The 15,906-nt window shown below is 48.2% G+C and overlaps 6 protein-coding genes across 8 annotated transcripts; 3 read left to right on the top strand and 3 right to left on the bottom strand.

Annotated features, from left to right (window-relative positions):
• Window positions 1-986: 986 nt before the first annotated feature.
• LOC118514510 (VWFA and cache domain-containing protein CG16868) lies at window positions 987-7,493 on the top strand. The gene is made up of 4 exons (XM_036061451.1): window positions 987-1,954; window positions 2,022-4,949; window positions 5,026-5,302; window positions 5,387-7,493. The coding sequence occupies exons 1-4, from the start codon at window positions 1,547-1,549 to the stop codon at window positions 6,334-6,336; spliced, it is 4,563 nt and encodes a 1,520-aa protein (XP_035917344.1). The 5' UTR covers window positions 987-1,546; the 3' UTR covers window positions 6,337-7,493.
• Window positions 7,494-7,907: 414 nt separating this feature from the next.
• On the top strand, window positions 7,908-10,501 carry LOC118514541 (coiled-coil domain-containing protein 93). Of its 2 annotated transcripts, XM_036061528.1 has the most exons (8): window positions 7,908-8,138; window positions 8,230-8,438; window positions 8,529-8,988; window positions 9,070-9,108; window positions 9,189-9,496; window positions 9,566-9,679; window positions 9,741-9,946; window positions 10,007-10,501. In XM_036061528.1, the coding sequence occupies exons 1-8, from the start codon at window positions 8,055-8,057 to the stop codon at window positions 10,402-10,404; spliced, it is 1,818 nt and encodes a 605-aa protein (XP_035917421.1). In that variant the 5' UTR covers window positions 7,908-8,054; the 3' UTR covers window positions 10,405-10,501. The 2 variants fall into 2 exon arrangements, with proteins under 2 accessions (XP_035917421.1, XP_035917422.1); XM_036061529.1 differs by lacking the exon at window positions 9,070-9,108 and having other exon boundaries at window positions 7,976-8,138.
• Window positions 10,485-10,765, bottom strand: LOC118514588 (protein brawnin). The gene has a single exon (XM_036061590.1). The coding sequence runs from the start codon at window positions 10,727-10,729 to the stop codon at window positions 10,526-10,528; it is 204 nt and encodes a 67-aa protein (XP_035917483.1). The 5' UTR covers window positions 10,730-10,765; the 3' UTR covers window positions 10,485-10,525.
• Window positions 10,485-12,210, bottom strand: LOC118514587 (small integral membrane protein 4). The gene is made up of 2 exons (XM_036061589.1): window positions 10,921-12,210; window positions 10,485-10,853 (listed from the first exon to the last, which is right to left on the bottom strand). Exons 1-2 carry the CDS (start codon window positions 11,075-11,077, stop codon window positions 10,768-10,770), a joined length of 243 nt encoding a protein of 80 aa, XP_035917482.1. The 5' UTR covers window positions 11,078-12,210; the 3' UTR covers window positions 10,485-10,767.
• LOC118514534 (U3 small nucleolar RNA-associated protein 18 homolog) lies at window positions 11,188-14,419 on the top strand. 2 transcript variants are annotated; one of them, XM_036061516.1, is made up of 2 exons: window positions 11,188-11,306; window positions 12,289-14,414. In XM_036061516.1, the coding sequence occupies exon 2, from the start codon at window positions 12,348-12,350 to the stop codon at window positions 14,367-14,369; it is 2,022 nt and encodes a 673-aa protein (XP_035917409.1). In that variant the 5' UTR covers window positions 11,188-11,306; window positions 12,289-12,347; the 3' UTR covers window positions 14,370-14,414. The 2 variants fall into 2 exon arrangements, with proteins under 2 accessions (XP_035917409.1, XP_035917408.1); XM_036061515.1 differs by having other exon boundaries at window positions 11,280-11,298; window positions 12,281-14,419.
• LOC118514558 (replication factor C subunit 3) lies at window positions 14,393-15,706 on the bottom strand. The gene is made up of 2 exons (XM_036061548.1): window positions 15,007-15,706; window positions 14,393-14,933 (listed from the first exon to the last, which is right to left on the bottom strand). Exons 1-2 carry the CDS (start codon window positions 15,595-15,597, stop codon window positions 14,448-14,450), a joined length of 1,077 nt encoding a protein of 358 aa, XP_035917441.1. The 5' UTR covers window positions 15,598-15,706; the 3' UTR covers window positions 14,393-14,447.
• Window positions 15,707-15,906: the final 200 nt, after the last annotated feature.

Below are 15,906 nucleotides of genomic sequence, written 5' to 3'. Positions count from 1 at the left end.
TAGCTGCTTACAGGATGTTGGCTGCCACCCGGTCGTACTGCAGTCTGAGGAAACTTCTCCACTCAAAAAACCTGTCGTGACGGACGAAGCTGTGTATGAATCACATAAGCCTCTGAGACATGGGCTCAGTCAAAATTTTTCGAAACACTCTTACTCTCATTCGAGAGGAAGAAACCCAGAATGATTTTTGGTCCCTCAAGTGTGGAAGGACAATGGAGGAGCCGTTACAATGACGAGCTTTACAAGCTGTACAGTGATCTCACTATCGTTTGGCGGATTAGACTCGCTAGGCTCCGGTGGACTTGCCAAGTCATGAGAATCGCATCAGAAGACTCAAACTGTAAAATCCTCTTGACCGTCCAGATGGACAGGGGAGGTGTGTTAGGCCTAAATTGAGATGGAGTGATGACGTTGATGCGTCCGCCAGAACGGCCGAGATAACGGATTGGCAGACGACGGCGCTAGACCGTGTGCGGTATCGAAGATCGAGGTTATCGTAGCGCCCGATAAGTAAGTAAGTAAATAACACAAGTAAGTAAGTAAGTATGTGCCACTTTTTCGTTATTTCGCTGCGTCATGAGCAGTTCTTAGTAGTACAGAACCAATTATACTATTTAAATTATAAAAAATCTCTCATCGCATGAAAACGCACATGGTCATATCGCTGCACTTATTGGTAACGGTTCGATAAACTGTGGCTGTTAACCACAGAAAGTCGGCTAAGGCTGTTGCAGTTATTGACGTATAGAGGGCGCTAATGAACTTGTTGATAAACTATATTAAACAACGGCCAGCAGAAAATTTAGGAAAAAAAATTTAGGAATATCCACATTTTATTAGAATTAATAGCTTCTTTATCGCTTCTATATTCTATTCTATATAAATCGGAAAAGGATATTATACAAAATCCAATCCAATTGACCTACGCCTAGCTATGAGCCGCCGACTGCTGTTGACCGAAGTGACACGTGCGAAAATGAGAAGGGCTAGTTTCACGCGCTGTCAAACGCGCTGCTGGAAAAGCAAAGCACGTCGCGTTAGGACAATTTTCCCACATTTCCTAACAAAACTCCTGCTCCTGTGCCAATAAACTCTGCAAATGTTGCGTTTTGCCGTTCCAAAACTGTGCAAGTTAAAAGTTACCTAACGAACAGTGTTTTGGTGGTCTCGGCGAAGGAAAACAACTCCGCTCGGAGTTTGTGTATCAGCATCCAAACATACACTTCACTGACGGAGCAGAGAGCAGCACCAGATTTCTTCGTATATGGAACAAGCCTCTGTGCCGCGATACGTTTCCTTGAAGACTTTACATTTTACCTGTAAAACCAGCACGAAATGCATCGATAGCGGATATGCGGCTTTCAAGAAAGTCCCCGTAGAAAAGCAATCCGATTTGCTGTCGAAATCAACCTTGTTTACGTGTAGGTGTGTGCGTGAGAAGCGTGTATAGTGTGTGCGTGTGTGTCCCATTGCATCGTTTTGTATGGATCGCTGAGGGACGGAAAACGAAAGCTTCTCGCGAAGGGTAAATCAAACCACCGCCAATATGAAGCAGCGATCTTCCCAAACCGTCCAGTATTATTGCGGAATGTTGATGCTCACTGTGCTGCTGCTGCTGCTTCCGATTCCGCTACGGTGTCAGGGAGCCGTGGCGTCTTCCAACACAATCTTTGTAAATAGCATAGTTCCCTCGATAAGCAACGTAAGTGTGAGTGTACCGATAAGTTCCGATAACAGCCAAGTGCCTTCGGTGGCGGTGATATCTGCTCCCACATCAGCGCCACCCGTTCCATCGTCATCGTCATCAGTGACGGCGTCTCTGCCAAGTTCCGGCAGCGTAACAACATCCACCGCTACGAGTTCCGCAGACTATAGCATCCAGGACCTGACCAAATCGCTGGCAACAACGTTCGATCACATCCGAAATGGGGAGCTGAGTGTTCCAAACGTACAGGTAAGCTTCGCCCATTAAAACAAAATATTGTTCCGTACCTAATTTAACATAATTTTTCCTTTTGTAGAAATTATACGACAGCATGGAAATAATAACAACGATCCACAATGATGTCGAGCTGTTGGATAAAATCGCAGCTAAGCTAACACGCAAGCTAAACCAGACCATATCGGTGATCGAAGAACTGCGACGATACATCCAACATACGGGCAGCAAGTACGGTGCCAGGTACAACACGCTCATCAATCCGTGTCCGTACAGTGAGCTCATAAACCCGTGGGAAGATGAGGCTCCGTTCGATCTGCAGAGCTTCATACAAAGCACGAAGCTGTCGAACGTTTCACTTAGCAAACCGTACTCTCCGACGAGAGATGTACTGGTGAGCGGAAATGGTCCCAATGGCAGCGCTGTCAGCGGTTTCCTAGATTTCAGTGCCTTTCCTGCAAACGCAGATTCGGATCGCCCAAGGATACGTGTCACTGATCAGACGATCGACGATAATAACGCCAACCTGCAGCAGCTGTTTACCGAGCACAGCGTTCTGATGGATGAGAACTATCTCAGCTACCGGCAGCAGTTCTACCTTTCCTCGCTGGACCATGCAAGCGCCTACAAATGCCATTACTATCCCAGGGATGGACGGCTCAAAGCATTGTTCCTTTCGGCCGTGCGCAACAAGCATGTGCTGATTTTGCTTGACGTCGGCAACACGATCACGTACGATCAGCTCGAGGTGGCCAAAGCAATCAGCAAATTCGTCCTGTATCTGCTCAACGAAAACGATCGTATTGCGGTCGTAGCGGTCGGACAGCGCGTCATCACGTCGGACGAGTTCTTCGACTGCCGGAAACCGACTCGATTCGTACGTGCCACGATGGACGAAAAGGATCGATTGGTAGATTTTATTGATTCCCTGAACAGAACAAAACAAGCGACGGATCATAGCGCAGGGTTCCATTACGCGTTTGAAGCTTTCTCCGACATTTACCGCACGCACGACGATGAAGTTCCGGTAGTGTTTCTGTATCTGGGTCGCGCACTGTTGCCGGCCGGCTCGACTGCACCGAAAAACATCCTGCAAACCATCCACGAAGGACAGACCCGCTTGCCGTATCCGGTCATTATCAACAGCTGCTTAATACTGCTGGACGAGCGTGAAGTGGCGCACGAAAAGCAACTGATCGCGGACATAAGCACACAAAACTACGCTCGATACAACCTATCGCAGGTGATCTACCCAGCCGGGAAGATGGTAATGATATCGAAACATTCTTTCGATGCGCAGCGGTTCATTGTGGCTTTGATGGAACCGTTCTTAAGCGCGAGCCGGTTCATCGAGGAACATCTGCGAATACACCTACCGTACTACGATCCATCGCTGCAGGACACTGTCGTTACCGTGAGCTATCCCGCAGGAGTTCACGGGCTCGTGGGGGTTGATCTGTATCTGAGCGATCTGGCGGAACATGTTGCGTACTATCGGCAGCAGGATGACTCGTACGCTTTCCTTATCGACGTACAGGGCAACACGATTATGCATCCTTCCTTCCCACGTCCACTGGCAGCCCGTGGCAGCTTCTACATTACCAACATAACGCGCCTTGAGCATGAACATTTCGCGGCCGCGTACAAGCGGATGGTAGTCGAACTGGAGGGCAACCTGCGCATCAATCACTACGGCACGAACCGTACCACCATGTACTACTGGAAGCGTGTGTATTCCTACATCGTGTGCATCGTCCGGACGCTCGGTGTCGAGTCCGGGTCGAACTCGTTAGATGTGGCTGGATCGCACCAGTTCCTCGCGCCGGAACACTTTCTGCATCCGGTAACATCCGCCGGAGAAGGAAGCGATGGGCGAAACAGTGTGGAATACAATTTCATTGCCGCCAGCAGCATAACCACACGCAACCTTCTGTCGACATTGCTGTATCATCGGATTGATATTTTCCCTCCACAACTGCAACGACCACCGCCGGTTGATCTGCTGCAATCGGGTGGCGACGGGTCGCTGTGTCGGTTGGTGAAACAGCTGGCCGTGGTGGATGCGAGCACACTTTACCTGAGTGCCTCCTCGTTCCAGTCACCGTTTACGCACATTCGCAACAATCGAGACGGTGCCGGTGAAGAGGTGAACGTGCGCACAATACAGAACATTATGGCATACCTGAAGGACACGTACGGCAAGCTGCTGTTCGCAAATCCAGGACTGCAGCCCGACGTGCGCAGCGATGTTTTAGCACTGTTGCAAATTCTGTACGATTACCAATTGCGGCACGCACAAAGCAACCTTAGCCGGTACGTGGTGCGGCGGTATGCGGCCACCGTCAATGGTGTGCTGCAGATGTTCCCGGGCGGATTGCTCGATACGGATCTGGAGCCGACCAAGCGGCCATGGTTTGTGAAGGCGATGGAGTACCCGGGACGGTTGGTGTTCACACAGCCCTATCTCGATGCTGGTGGGGCGGGTTACGTTGTGAGTGTCGCATACGCGATATCTGAAGCAAGAACCGGCGCCGGCAATGGCAACAACGCGCATAAAGCAATTGCCGTTGTATCGATGGACTTTACGCAGACATTCTTTTACAAGCTGTTGCTCGATTCGGCCGCCATTTGCAGTATGGACAATATCAAGTGTTTCCTGATGGATGATCGAGGTTACTTGGTAGCACACCCGATGCTGGCGGAAGCGCCGGTACGGTCAAGAAACACGCGACGCCCGATCGAACACATAACGCACAAGGAATCGCAAGTTGCCAACGACATTCTCAATCACAAACAGCTGGTCACGAAGAAGATGTGCTACAACTACGTGAACCGAACGGTGCAGCGGTTCTATCAGTTTAACATGAGCCTGTCCGTGGACGACGTCATTACCAATCTTATGTACGGCGAGAAAACCAAGTACCAGATAGCACTGATTCCGGGCACGAATCTGTTCCTCGGTATCGTCAACTCCACCAACGACGGTGGTGCTTTTTGTCCTTGCAGTACGGTACGTAGTGAGCAAATTGCATCGAATCGTTTTAATAGAAACGTTCATTCATTGAATTGTTTGCGTGCATTTGCAGGTCGGTAACTCGTGCCTCAACTGTAACCGGATGGAGCAAACGGAATGTGAATGTCCGTGTGAGTGTCCCTTAGATTACGGTGTTGCGGATGGAGAAGGGAGCTGTACGGCACAACCCAAGCGCACGAAATCGGCCAGCAATTTCCCGGTACCCCTGTGCTCTCCACTGCCCGAGGAACTGATCTCCATGAGTGCCATCAATTATGAGGCGGATTACGAGCTGAAGAGCTGTTCGAACGTTAATTGCGAAGATTACCCGACGCAGGGCGAGTGTATGGGTATGTGAAACATAAGAAGATATTCAGTAAGGCTCAAACGATAGAGAATTTTTAAATGTTCTCTCCCATCTTTACGCTCAACAGGTTTGGTTGGCTGCGAATGGTGTCAGGTTGATGTGGACGGTGAAAATCGGCTCAACACTCCGTTCTGCACGGCACAGCTGGCCTGCTTTAACGGGATATTTGGAGCTCCCACCCCGTACGGAGATGCCGCCTACACCGGTAACAATATGGAGTCCATTTTGCCACCCGCGTACAGCTCGATCGGTCCCGTTGCTGGTGCGATCTTGGCGCTGTGCCTCGTGGTTGGTTTTGCGATGTACTGCTTCCGCCAGAACGCCGACCAAAGTGGTGCCTCCGAACATTTGTACGACGATTTGGTCGCAGATCACTGTCACGGGTTGCCGTTATCTCGCTTCGATCTGGATGACGGTAGTCCGTCCGATGATTGTGACATCAGCCGTACAAATGCAAAGCAAAATCTGCTGCTAAACGGGCAACACAACGCAAACTACATGATTATCCCGAACGTTGCGTCACCGTACCAGATGTCGTCGGATTATCGGCGTCCGAATGGGGGAGGTGGCGGAGGCTCGTCCGATCACGGCTACTCAACCATGACGCACCACGAAGAGTCGGAACATCTGTGCCTGTCCAATGTGGACCCGCAAGGAATGCCGACCGGGAGCAATGGGCACGGGGCCGGTGCGGGCAACAAGCGGCTGTCCATGTCGGACAGCGCATCCATCAGCACGTCCGTCTCAAGCCCGTACAGCAATCATACGGGCGGGCCAGGAAGCTCCTTCCTGTCAAAGCCACCGATGCTCAACGAATCAAAAATGATCGGAACGCCAGTGGAGCGGTTCACCGATCCGGCCATGCAAACGTTACTGCCCTCACCCACATCCATTTCGAGAACGGGTGTGCTGGGCAGTACGGTGCTGCCGCCAGGATCACCCGTCGCGACCACCACCACCAACGGTCATCACATCCTCGTCCCTGTAACCGTCCATCGAAATATGGAAGTTTCCTAAAACTGAGGTTTTGTAGCTCAGCTAGAACGAAGGTACCTTTTGTAACCTTCGAATTTTAACACAAAACCGGATACAGATTTCCTCCACATCCATCCGGCGTTACGGATGATCGGTGTATAGTTTTGTTGGCATTCCCTCTCACATGTAGGTTTGGTTTTAGACTGATCATTTCGCTTCTTCTCGTCTGTGCCCATTCGCTTTATGGAAGGTCCATCAATATTATAACCCGGAAGTTTTAGTTTATCCCACACACACACACGATCAATCCTCATCAAATCGTTGCTTTAGGGAAATGATTAAATGCTACGCAACGAACATAACTCTCCTGACATCACTTTACCTCGAGACTGAGATTACTTCGGAAGGACAACGTTCCGTGAGCGGGAATTTGTGTGCCGAAAAACGTAATAGCTGCCAACAAAAAGTTGAACTCCTTACCCGGTGCGGGCGGCTTTTGCTCGCCCCGGGCACGGGAGACGCTTGCCTTTATACTATATTTTTTGTTATTGTTTAAGCTAGATTTAAGATGATAGAACAAATGAGGGATGCGTGACGAATATCGAATTAGAAACTAGCGGCAGCAGGTTATACAGGCGCAGCTATACCTTAAAGCACTCCTAAAGCATTTATTGCTTACCACTGACTATTGTAATAGAAAACCTAGACGATACCCGGTTGTCGTATAATGTACCATACATTTTAAGTGATTCACACCACATATCCCCAGTTGCTCGCCAGTGTTCTTGTGAAAGCGTACTTCCTCGAACAAACTTATTTAGCATTGATCGTTCGACTAACGTTTAGCTGTATACTGAAATGCGGAGAGATTGCTGATCGTACGATCACTCTGCAAACTGTTGTACCGATGTGCTTCCTGTTTTGATGTGCAGCTTTGTAGCTTTAAGTTTCACTGTACAAATGTGGATCGTGCGCTTGTGTTCCGGAATCGATTTTTTACACTTATAACGCAAAGGGAACGCGAACACATATATATACCTCTAGCGAATCGGAATGTCCGCTGGTGCGGAAGAGATTTGGTAACATGTACATGTATAGTTTCTGTTTTATGGCCGGATAGTGTTGTGATGGAGGCGAACGAATGGGAAAACGATTCGCCGCATCCTAAATAAACCTATTTAACAGATTTCATACAATTATCTTACCTTTGCAGGATGTGATGTTTGTTGTCCGAAAACACTTTCGTTCCTGAATGAAAAAATGAAGATATCCGAATGTATTTTTTATACATAATTGTTCGCGGTCCGGTGATCGAGGCGATAACGGCACCGGTCTTCTCACGGCAGGACTGGGGTTCAAATCCCATCCAGACTGCCTCCCCGTACGAAAGGCTGACTACATTTCTCTGGGTAAAGCCAGAAATGGCAGGCCAAGACCTCTCGAAGTTGTAGTGCCAAATAAGAAGAAGAAGAGTTCGAAAAATAGCCTATAGATAGAAAATTCCAAACAAATCTTAAATCTGAGCATTTTTTTAGAGCGTCGCTGCTGAGATGAGTTTTTTGAACGTTTTTTTTTTTGCTCGATTTGTTATTGTTTACGTTACGAGCTGTCATAGTTTGCGTTAGTATTGGTGTCACATCTTGTTGATACCGCTAGGGTAGATTACACTTTCAACTCACCGTGCTCGGAGATTGCCCTGTTTCGGATTGCTGTGTGGATTGCGGGTTTAATTACGGTTCGTAGCATTCTTAAGCCACATCATGGCCACCAAAAACATCTTTTCTAAGCATCTGCCGAACGTGAAGCTGGCCACTCGGTTTGATGCGGATGGCAATGAAATTCAGGTGAGTGTGTGCATCAGCAAAACAAGCTGCAATGTCCAGCTTTATCGGAGTGGAAAATTCATTTGATAACAACTGGACGCCTTCCCAATAGGTTGAAAAACGGGAAGATGAAGAGCAGAAACGAAAGGAGCAGGACATTATTGACACGCTGGTCGGTGCCGGATACTATCGGGCCCACATACAGGGCCTCTCGTCCTTCGACAAGATTGTGGGCGGCATGACCTGGTGCATCGAAGCCTGCGACTATGACGTCAATGTGGACCTTTTGTTCCACGAGAATCTTACCATCGGCCAGAAGATGTAAGTGGCATCACGCAGGATGGGTTGTTTCGTGAAACCTTAAAAGTCTCTTCAGGCACGCTAACTCAATGTCGCTTCATATTCTCGCAGTGCTTTGACGGAGAAAATTGTCGGCGTACTGCCGCGCATGAAGTGTCCCTTCCTGATTGAACCGCATCAAATACAAGGGCTGGATTTTATCAACATTTTCCCCGTCGTGCAGTGGCTGGTGAAGCGGTCGGTGGAAAATCGCAGCAAAAAAGCGGACACGTTGCGCAAGCTAGCAGCGACCCAGTTCCAGAACCATTTCACCCTCGAATCGGACCGGGAGTTGCAGCGATTGCGCGCAAAGCAGCTGGGCAATCTGCAGGCAATCGAATCGAAGTATCTGCCCAAACGGCAGTTTAAGCTGCGCAAAGCTGCCGGCGGCGGATGGGTACCGGTGCGGCCCAAGGATGCTGCGGAGCAGGAAATGCCCGACGGTGGTACCGGTGCGTTGGAAGATGGAACGGGCACGGGTTTAGAAGATGAAGATGAGGAGGAAGATCTATCAGTAGCTACCGAAAGCGAGGTATGAATATGGTTCGATGCAGATAATTTCCGGTTTTCTTTCACTTTTATGTTCCTTTTCATTTACGTCTTGTTTTTTTAGCTTAATTTTGATGTATTATTTAAAAGTATCGCAAAAGAGGTAAAGAAAGGCTTAACGGATCCAGTTTCCCCGGCGATTACAGTTGTATTAATTTTGATAATGCTCTACCACCCCTTTAGCACAACATTCCCGTCGACCTAACGGATGCAGATCGTTCAAAGTTGACGAACAAATACGACGATATCAAACATAAGCTATCGGCCGATGGGGTCGAGAACATATCGGACCGCAATCGTATTAAATCTCAACTTGCTCTCAAACTAGCGCTGGAGAAGAAGCTAGAACTTGCGCTAAACGAACGCGATCAGCTAAGGGGAACGGTGCTGGAAGAAGAACAGCAGCTACAGGAGGCTGCCGATCGTAAAGAAAGCCTCGAGGAGGAGATAAGAAATCTCGACAATTTGGAAATTACCGAAAATAATCAAAAGTTTGTTGCTCTCATTGCTAGGTGTAGTAAGAATCGTTAGTTAAAATCATTTATCATCACTATTTGTAGGATTCTTGACCACGTCAAAGAGCTTCTATTGAAGAACGAGCGCATGAAGAAGCAAGAAACCCAGTTCAAGGAAAACTGCAAGAAGGAGTTGGCAGAATTGCAGCAGAAAATAGAGTAATTACCTTAGGTCGACTCGACAAAATCAAGATCTTATCGCTCAAAATATGTTTATCAGGAAAGCGGAAGCATCGACTCCGGATGAGGATATGGTGGAACTGCAGAGACAGTTGGACATGGAGCTGGAACGTTTGAAATCGCTTCGTCTACAGCTGGCAAAGAAGAACCGTTCGTACGTCGCCATTAAACGCCAGCTGGACACCGTTCCCGATCGTACGGAATTGGCTCAGTATCAGAGAAGGTTCCTGGAACTGTATAATCAAGGTAAGACTCTTCATTTACCACCCCCTACGCACAGCTTGAAGACCTTCCATCTATCCACAGTAAGTGCCAAGCACCGTGAAACGAAGCAATTTTACACACTGTACAACACGCTGGACGACACTAAGCTGTATCTGGAAAAGGAAATGTCGTTGCTAAACTCCATCTACGACAACTACGCCAATGCCATGCAGAATCCGCACTCGCGCGAACAGTTCGTGCAGCAGTTTGAAACCATCGTCGAGGGAATCCGTGCAACGAAAGCGAAGTTGAAGAAAAAGTGTGACGACGAGAAAGCTAAACGGGACGGGCTAAATGCACAACTGCTTTGTCTGATGGAACAGCAGCGTAAGTATGCTGCCACGGTTAAGCAGCTCACGATGGAATGCCAACGGAACGAGGCACTTATGCAGCATCTGAAAGGGCTTAAAGCATCGTCCCATGCCTCCACTCAGCAGTGAGGTGCAGGGGAACGAGCCGAACAAAACTATTGCACACTCCGCACATTACGGACGGAGCGCTGAATATATACTCAAACAAGTACGTGTGTAACCGCGATTATCGACTAGCTGTCCTGTTTATTTAACCTTCCTTGGAAGCATCTCCACTTTCCGGGGGTTGTGGCACTTCGCGCAACCTTTGCATTTTTATCTCTCGCTCCACGTAATAGTTCAGGTCCCGCAGTGGATGATAGTAATTGTGAACTACCTGTGATCCGACGAACATGGACAGCAAAGAGGCCGCCATGAAGGTCAGATACTGACGCAGCGGAACGCCAGCCGGCATGATTCCCCCGCACTGATTTCACCGTCTTGCACAATCTACTACTGTTGGGGAATCGGTTCCAGCTGATGGAGGCGCAATTTTTCTTCCACAATTTCTTTCGCCTGCCGTTTTTTGAATGTATTATCTGCAATGGTAAGCGGAAGCGTTAGAAGCACGTTAAAATATTCCATCCATTCACGCTCATAGCTTACAGAAATTAGTTTCTCCTACACGCCAGTGGATCATCGAAAATTCCAACGCCGCTCCGAGTCCGAAGAAGATGGGCAGGAATCGATAGATACCGAACGTTCGTTTACCGGGCCATCGGTCCAGAATCTGTTTCAGCGTAGTGCTCTTTCGAATAATCATTTATTACGATTGCAAATCGTCCTGCTACATCGAACGAACCGTGCGTGAAATTGAAAACATTTGTACGGTCCGCTTTTTACATAATTCAATGTTGTGACATTTGGTCGACTATCGTGGTGCAGCCGTAACTGAAGGGAGAAAGAGCATTCGTGTCCGTTTCCAAAGGGACATCGACAAACAACAACAAACAGCTGTCAAAAGTGACAGCTCGCCGAGCATTCGTTTTCACCAAGGTGTATATATTTAGAAGGTGAATTTTTGTCGATTTGGCAGGTAGACATTTTGGATTTTGGCCGGTCGAGAAACTTCAAAGTTTGTTTACTTAATCATATGGTTTGGGACTACCAAAATAAACAAACATAAAGCATCGTTTTTCGGTTCAGTAAACCAAGTTTCTACATTTATCATCGTCGTTGCACATAGCACTGAAGATAAACAGTTCCTTTACCAGCTCTAAAAAGAAATTTGCGTGACGTTGTTTTCTTCATACAGCTACCAAAGGCCTATCGGACGTATCGAATTACGGCATACCACTCGATAAAATTACACTGGTAGATTAAGTGAAGCTGTTCGATTCTCGTGCTAAGTACCATAAATTACAAGGAATAGGATAGAATTGTGCCGCATCCACCTCGAAACCCTTATCTTTCGTACCCGTCAGGCGTATAATGCTTCACTGGATAGCATTAGCAATTATGCGTAGGTAAGTATTTTATGCATTCGTTGTCCAGTAGATTGTATGGATGCTTCCTCTATTCTTCATTCATCTGTGGTTTCAACGAACGACTAATTCGATTCTCTGCCATCAGATTGTTCGGAAAGTTTCACTATGATTTGAAAGCACCAGCACCACCAGTGCGTGGACCGTAAAGTATCAGTATCATGATGTGCTGCCTCCACTGGATCCAGGTAAGGACTCCATCGATCATCGGTGTAAGAACGTTTATATTGAATGATACTGTAAACTGTTTACGGGGCATTCAATATTTATCACTTCAAAGCCACCAAAAACACGCAATCCACAACCGAGCAAACCGAAAGTACAAGAAGCTATGAGGGTAAATATTTGTAAACAATACCTCCACCAATACCTTCTACCATTCCACAACCATTTCTTCTCCACCTCACCACGGAACAAAAACGTCAAGTCGCGAAATGTCAAATTGCTCTATATAATTCTACCTCCTAAATCTATATACCTTGGTTTTCACGTGTTTTGTGGTGCGTTCGCGCGTGTTTACGTGATTTTTGCTTCGAAATATCGCTAAATATGACGATGGAAAGCGACGATGAGTTTGAGCAGCTTAACACCAGCCTTTTAAGCGATCTGCTGACCAAGAAGGGTTTCCAGCAGCAGGCGAAAGCCGCTGATAAATCTGCCAGTGAAGATGAAATTTCAATCAAGTCGGAGAGTGACACGGAGACGGAGCAAGGAATGCCGGCTCCTTCTGCAGTGGAACCTACGCTTGGCGATGTGACTATTAAGTCAGAACCAGAATCGCTAAGTGATGATGATTCGGACGATGGCGGCAAAAATGCTGTCATCTCTAGCTACATCAAGACACTCAAATCGACAATGGGATACGCGGATACGTCGGATGAATCGGCCAACGAAGAGGAGGAAGTATCTATTAAGTCTGAATCCGAAACGGAGACCGAGTTGCAACAGGATGAGCAGGAGGATTCAGACGATGATAAAGAGCGAACCATGGATAGTATAAAGTTGAAGGAAGAAAAGGAGGATCAAGCGCAAGCTGTTTCAAGCGTAGATGCTGAGCAGGATATATCTAAGCTTGTATTTGGTGGCAAAGCGCCGCTTAAGAAAGAGAAAACTTCATCCCAAGATGCACGGAAACAGTCAAAACAAAAACCGAAAAAGAAAAAAGCCACAACAGAGGTGAAGGTCGATAAGCCAAATTCAATCATGGAAAGGGAGCTTATGTCGCTTGTATTCGGTGGTAAAGCTGCCCTTGTGTCGAAGCTTACCAAGAAAGGAAAGCAGAAACAGCAGAAAGATGAAGTTACAGCTGAAGCTTCAACAGTAGGCAAAACGGGAAGCAAACCAACGACAAAACGGCGGGCCGCCATTTGGCACGATTCGGATGACGATGATGAGGAGGACTCGTCGAATGTGAAGCGCAATAAGTTCAGCCGCGAAGAGCTGCCGGACCAGCTGACGAACGAAAGACGGCGAAAGCAGTTCGAGCAGATTGTCGGCAAGCCAAAGTGGGCGGATTTGAACCGCGACCGTGAGGTAGATTCCGATGACGAGATCCTGCAGACCGTTGGACACGTCGTGAAGGGGACGGCATCGCAGGGGCTACCGAAGGGTATGATCGAGCTGAAAAAGTTGAAAAACTTAAACCGGGAAACGAAAGCGGAAGGAGAGATTACGGCCATCAATTTCCATCCCACGTCGATGGTGGCGATCATCGCCGGCAAGAGCGGGCTGGTGTCGATCGTCACGGTGGATGGAGTGCGAAACGAGAAGCTGCACACGATCTTTCTACCGAAGATGCGCGTTGTTTGTAGCAGTTTATCGCCGGATGGCAATGAAGCCATTTTCGGGAGTTACCGCAAGTTCTACCATGTGTACAATTTGATCAGCGGCCAGAGCGACACGCTGAAGATTCCGGAGCGAGAGACGTGGTTGATGAAAAACTTTCGAGTGTCTCTTTGTGGCAAGTATATGGCCTCGGCTGGCGAATGTGGCGAGGTACATCTGATGAGCGCTAAATCGAAGGAAGTACTGCAAACGATCCAGCTGCGCTACCCGTGCCAATCGCTGGCATTTACGCCCGACTCCCGGCACCTGCTGTGCCACAGCAAGGATACGGAAGTGTCCGTATTTAGCTTGGTGGAGAAGCGGATAGTGAACGTGTTCCTGGACGATGGTTGCGTAAATGGATCGTGTATCGCGGTCTGCCCCAATGGGCAGTTTGTGGCAACCGGTAGCCGACAGGGCGTCGTCAACATCTACACGCTGGAGGTGACACTGTCCCAGAAACAGCCGGTACCGCTGAAAACCATAAACAATCTGACCACGTACATCGATTCGCTTACGTTTAATGCGACCTCCGAGCTGTTGGCGATTGCATCGTCCACCGTTAAAAATGCGATCAAGCTGATCCACGTCAAGAGCGCAACAGTGTTCCGCAACTTCCCGCTACCGATGACCAACATGGGTCACATAACGACGATCGCATTTTCGCCTTCCGGAGGATATCTCGCCCTGGGCACGAAGCAAAGCACGGTGCTGCTGTTCAGAGTGAAACATTATCCCAACTATTAGACATTAAAAATAAAGCGCCTGGCTGTACACCTGTTTAGCGCATTAGCGTGTGTATTGCGGCTCTTATTATGCAGGAATTTAAAAATCATCCATATCCATTGCTGACATTTGGTTGAGGAATTTCTTGTACAGCGCCATAAACTGCGCCACGAACGCTTCCAGATGAAAAATGTGCTTGCTGCCACGCTGCATCCGATGGTCGTACAGTCCGGCGAAGCTGAGCGTTTGCGTTTTCAGGCTCATATCACAATTCTTCACCAGAATCTGTACCAACCCCTTGAAAATGATGTCCGCCGGTATGCCCTGGGACAGCAGCTCGTACAACCGTTCGCGCACGACCTCCATGCGCTGGGGTGTTTGCTCCTGCACGATCATGTTGGCCGTCTCCTTCAGGTACGTCTGCCAATCCATGTCCGGGATTTCCTGGTTCGCGGTGAACGGGTACTGCATAACTTTGCAGGCTTCGAGCGACAGAATGGCCCGGCGCAGGTTACGTTCTGACTTTTGCGCTATCCTCACCGCTAGCTCCGGTGGAATGTGGAGGTTCTCCTTTTTGCAAATCGACTGTGGAGAAAACAAGAACACAGTGCATGTAGCTGTCACGAGAAAGGCACTTTTTCCCCCCTCTGCAACTTACATTCATGATGGAAACAATTTCATCCTCAGTCGGCGCAGAAACGCGTATACCCAGACAACGGCTCTTCACCGCGGGAATGATGCGCGAAGTTGAGTTGACGCACAGAATCAACCGGCAGGTGGCCACATACTTTTCCATCGTGCGACGCAACGCATGCTGTGCATCCTTCGTCAGCTCGTCCACCTCCGACAGGACGATCGTTTTGAACTCGCGCTGGCCGGATGGGTCGATTTGTTGCGTTTGGGCGATCTGCTTGATCATGTCGGTAATCACGACCCGATCGTATATGCCCACATCGGACGGGTTGACCTCGATGTGATAGTTGCTGCTGACGGTCATGATTTCGATCTTCTTGTTCGACGGTGTCGTAAAGTTCATCACCTCATTGCGGAGCCGCTCGACGCCGGGCCCGTACAGCTCTCGCAGCAGACAGATGATGCGGGTTTTCTTGCCCGCGCCCGAAGGCCCGTAAAACATCAGATGTGGAAAGTCACCTTGCGAGCAGAGATTTATCAGTTGATTCGCTTGCGTTTTGTGGTAGTCGAGCTTCGATAGCTCCCGCGGCCGGTAACGATCCACCCAGAGTGCCATCGCGATGAAAACAGATTTATTGAACTATTTAAATGGGTGCAGATTGAAGCTGTTGATGCAGGCGCGAAGCAGAAAACTCGATTTGAATGGCGCGAATTGACGATTGTTGACAGTACGAATGACAAGCGGCAAACTCCCTCCAGAAACGGATTCGACAACAATTGCCGTTGCACAAATAATTATAAAAATAAAAGGTTTATGATAAATTAACTTTAAAAAAATCGGATAATTTTAATAGTTTAATATGATACGGAATGCATCCTCTCGATAGCGAAAAAAAAAGATCAAATTCGTTGCGATTTTTTTCAC

This window comes from Anopheles stephensi, chromosome 3 (genome assembly GCF_013141755.1).
Source record: "Anopheles stephensi strain Indian chromosome 3, UCI_ANSTEP_V1.0, whole genome shotgun sequence".
Lineage (NCBI taxonomy): Eukaryota > Metazoa > Arthropoda > Insecta > Diptera > Culicidae > Anopheles > Anopheles stephensi.
The sequence above is the reverse complement of the archived record's forward strand: the minus strand, read 5'-3'. Positions and strand labels throughout refer to the sequence as shown.